General features: G+C 30.3%; 1 protein-coding gene across 1 annotated transcript; it reads left to right on the forward strand.

Moving 5' to 3' along the window:
* The first annotated feature begins 8 nt into the window (after positions 1-8).
* LOC105451109 lies at positions 9-2486 on the forward strand. The gene is made up of 6 exons (XM_011691367.1): positions 9-247; positions 488-981; positions 1054-1392; positions 1503-1656; positions 1732-1880; positions 2131-2486. Exons 1-6 carry the CDS (start codon positions 166-168, stop codon positions 2467-2469), a joined length of 1557 nt encoding a protein of 518 aa, XP_011689669.1. The 5' UTR covers positions 9-165; the 3' UTR covers positions 2470-2486.
* Positions 2487-4512: the final 2026 nt, after the last annotated feature.

Consider the following 4512-nt stretch of genomic DNA (forward strand, 5'->3'; position numbering starts at 1 on the left):
GCTTCACAGTAAGTAATCGTATTTGTCTAGATTTATTTGTCTTGAATGAGCATTGTATTTTTTATTTGTTCATATTCGTTTGCTTAAATAACCTCACCTAACCTGGCCACTTTATATATTGCCTTTTATTGTGTATTTCTTTTTATTTAGATTTTTTTGTAGATAATGGCTGAAGCCAATATCACTGATTTTGTTGCTAAAAAACTTCAAGAGTGGGGATTTGGTGATTTTATAGATAATTTTCGTCGTAAGTGTCGTAAAATATGTTTAATATCGGTATTTTGTGAGTTGCTATATTTTATGTTGTGCTGATACAATTAATACTTTATTTAATTAATTTTGCTATCATATATAATTTTTTTATTATTGTAAGCTCTCCCGAAATTTAACTGCATTAGTATATCACCAACTGTGCCAGTGTAATATTATCGTATTATAGTAAAGTAATTGAAATACTTGATATTCTTAAATTAATTTCCCTTAACAGGAGAACAAATCGATCAAGAATCATTAAAATTGTTAGACACGGATACGATAAAAGTTCTCATTCCACCAGCTGGTCCACGATTAAAGTTTACAAAACTATTAGCTGAATACAAATCCTCAATTGAAGAAGTATTACTCGAAGCGACAATACCTACTACTTCCAGTAGTATAAATGATATTGATCTAACAAGTGTATCTGAATCAGAAAGTTCATTAGCATCATCTGATTATTCTTGTCCTTCTGCACGTATATCTTTTGATTCAGTTAGTCTTGATCTAAAACAAATATTGGAAAAGAAGTACCCAAATATTTTGTCGTTGCTAATAGAAAATAAACAGATTGGTTGGTGTGATAAGCAACGAATTAATCGAATATTTGTTTCGGCACTTACTGAAAAATATGGGCCTTTTCCCAGTACAGCACGGAAGGCCAATTTGGCACAGCTAATCATACAAGAATTTCCATCATTGAAAGGTCACGAAGGGAAAGGCTATGTAAGTCTCTTCAAAATATGAAACCCTATGAATTTTTAGTTTATTGTAGCCACTGAATTAAAATTTGTGTAGGAACAGTGGTTCTGTCAAGGACAAAACGGAAGCGCGTCATCTGGACTTATTGAAGAACGAATAAAAAATTGGAGAAAACGTCTTAGTCCTGGGGATAAAACAGCATTTGGAATTCGGAAGAGAAAGGCATCTGAAGACAAAGAGGCAAGAAAAAATACAGCAATCAGCCAAGAAGTTATACAAATGCAACAGTGGTTGAAAGAAAATTCTACGCCAAGATCTGTTGTAATTGAACGTATGCGTGATACTGCAGCTGCAAGAGACGTCTTTATTTTTGACGAAAAGCATACTCTTACGGAAATTCTTGATGCCTGGCCTCGTTTATTAGATGCAGAAATTGTAAATATATATTAATGTTAAATATAAAAGAGAGAGAGAATGCCAATGAGCAAAAAATATATTGAGAGCAATAGATATTTAAAATATCATTTTTTAATTTTATCTTTCAGATAGATACTGAATTCGTACGACGATATTCACAACAGCAAGGAGATGCTTTCTGCAGTGAATTTGGGTTGCTTTCAGAAAAAATAATTTTTCAAGCCAAAAATTGCGGTCGTACAGCAGCTGAAAAATTTGCACTAGAATTAAGTGCTGCACAAGGTTAATAAAATATATATTTCATTATTTCTAAATATTTTTAAATAATTGTGATATTAATATGACTTTCGAAAATAGATTCTGATCGGAACATATCTGCATTGAGATTGCTTCCATTTCTTCTCCCTCAAACGTCATTTTTAATTAAGGAGCAAGGTAAAAAGGAAACAACCAGAATCAAACCAACTTCACAAGTTTCCAAATTACATTTTATCGATGTTATTCCTGTGAGTATTAAATCTTATGTTTTTTAAAGATAGATTTTAGTTTTTAAAGATAGATTATTTCATATATAATTATTATTATAAATGTGCTGACACTTTATCCATAATAGTTTTGACAAAAACTATAATAATAGAATATACAATTAGCATATTTGAATTGAAATTTGAGAGTGTAACGGATTTATCATTATTTTAAAAAATTCTTATATTATACACTTTTACTATAAATTATAAATTTGATATTTCTTTATAGGAAGCAACAAATTTGGATTACTATCTTACTAATGATCGTTTAGGACCAGATAAGCGTCGAAAACAACCATTTGTTCTGCTTACTGGAGATGAGTCTCGACCATCACAAATTTTTGTTATCGTAGAAAATCATGCTATTAATGCGCCGACTGTTCTGAAAGGTGTGGACTTATGTTTTAAAATACATTTTATTTGTGATATAGATTATTCTGAATTCTGCAAAAATGTATGGTATTTTTTAGATATTGTATTTTATAAAACTGCTACTCTTAGTGATAAGCATATTCCAGCTTCTGTTCGAGAATTAAAAGCGCAGCTATTTTCTCAGGTTTCAGAATAATCATGAAATGTCCAAAATGTAAAAAGATATTTTATGAAGTTGAGGTGTTTCGTAGACATATTCGTTTTTTTCACAACGTTAAAGATGGCGAAGTTATTGTGTGCACTGAAGATAATTGCTCCCAAATTTTTATGAAAGTATTTAATTTTATTCGACATTATAAAAAATGTCATCCCAGTAATATGCATGAACAACCAGAAATTATTTCCGCAGATCATTTGCTAACTAATAAAATAAAAATAGAAACTGTAGATTTTTCTACAAATATAATTCAATCTGACGATAATATGCCAGAAACTATTGAAAGTGTTGAAAATGGAGCTGTTCAGGATAGTAATTATAATATATCAGAAACTATTGAAAATGTAAAAAATGCAGCTGCTCAGCACTGCATTGATTTATTGGCACAACCAAATATTACAGTCACTGCGGCGGTAAATAGTATTGAAAAAACATCAGATTTAATGTCACATTGCATCCTCTATTTAAAGCAAAGAACAAAAGATATACTTATTGGAAATGTTTCTTCAGAAGAACACAATAACTTCTTACAGGAATTTGATATTTTGTCATTAGCTTTGAAGAATTATTCTACTGTATCGAAATTACAAAATTTGACAATAAATTGGCCAACCTATGTAGCACCATTAGAAATTGAATTAGGAGTGCGTTATGAAAATAGATATAAGTTAGGTGTGACGCGTATGATAGAAGTAAAAGAAACATTTCAACATATTCCATTAAAAAAATTGCTCATAAAATTTCTTTCATCTGATGGTGTTCTAAATAATATAATGCAGTATAAACGAAGAGCTAAAAATGAAGTTAATGAAATGATTAACATACAACAAGGTAGTTATTACAAAAATCATCAAATTTTATCCACTGATGATAATGTAATAGCTTTAGAATTTTATATAGATGATGTTGAAATTACAAATCCTTTAGGTTCAAAAGCTGGAATTCATAAACTTGGCCTTGTTTATTTCACAATAAAGGATTTGCCTCTTATACATATGTCTTCTCTCGAAAATATTTTCCTTTGTAATATACATTATGCGATGGATGTTAAAAAGTATGGCTATGGTCAAATTTTGCAGCCTCTTATTAGAGAATTAGAAGACTTAAAAAGAGATGGCATAACTATCTATGAAAATGGCAATATTGAACATCATTTGAAATTTATTTTATGGCAATTTACTGGAGATAACTTAGGTATTCAGAAACTGTTTGGTTTAGTCGAAGGTTTTACTGGAAATTATTATTGCAGATTTTGTACCTTGCACAAAAATGATATGAATTCATGTACTATAGAACTTTCTGCGAAATTTGCAAGAACACCAGAAAATTACGAAGAACAACTAGCAAACGTATTTAATGGAACTAAAACAGTTTCTGAAACTGGAATTAATGGCGATTGTTGTCTTAATACATTAGGTTATTGGCATGTTGTAAGAAATATTTCAGTAGACTGTATGCATGATATATTTGAAGGCTGGGGATCATTAGAATTGCGGCTTGTATTACGACAGTTCATATTCAATGATAAATTTTTTACTTTATCTTTACTGAATGCTCGCTTAAAAAGTTTCAATTACGGTTTTTGTGATGTTAAGAATAAGCCAACTACATTAACAAAAGAACAACTAAATAAGCCCGGTGGTTCGACAGGACAAAGCGCAGCTCAAATGTGGTGCTTAATTAGAACATTACCTTTACTTATAGGTGATAAAATTCCATCAGACAATAATTATTGGCATTTATATCTTCTTATATTAAATATACTTGATATTGTTATGGCTCCACGTATTTCAATAAGTGAAACTTTTTTATTACAAGAGATGATTCATGAACATCACAAATTATTTTTATTTCTTTTCCCTGAGCGACGCTTAACACCAAAACAACACTTTCTCATACATTATCCCCGGGTTATAAGAGAATTAGGTCCTCCTATTAGATATTGGACCATGCGTAACGAAAGCAGACATTTTAGTTTTAAAAGAATGGCTGCTTCCAGTGGTAATTTTATTAATGTGAGCA

The sequence above is a fragment of the Wasmannia auropunctata genome, unplaced genomic scaffold, assembly GCF_000956235.1.
Source record: "Wasmannia auropunctata unplaced genomic scaffold, wasmannia.A_1.0 LD336053.1, whole genome shotgun sequence".
Taxonomy (NCBI): domain Eukaryota; kingdom Metazoa; phylum Arthropoda; class Insecta; order Hymenoptera; family Formicidae; genus Wasmannia; species Wasmannia auropunctata.

Excerpts from the sequence above, each read along its gene's own strand:
- LOC105451109 (XM_011691367.1), top strand. The coding sequence starts at position 166 with ATGGCTGAAGCCAATATCACTGATTTTGTTGCTAAAAAACTTCAAGAG. Across the intron at positions 982-1,053 it reads GTCACGAAGGGAAAGGCTAT|GAACAGTGGTTCTGTCAAGG; the intron begins GTAAGTCTCTTC and ends AAATTTGTGTAG. Across the intron at positions 1,393-1,502 it reads GTTTATTAGATGCAGAAATT|ATAGATACTGAATTCGTACG; the intron begins GTAAATATATAT and ends TTTATCTTTCAG.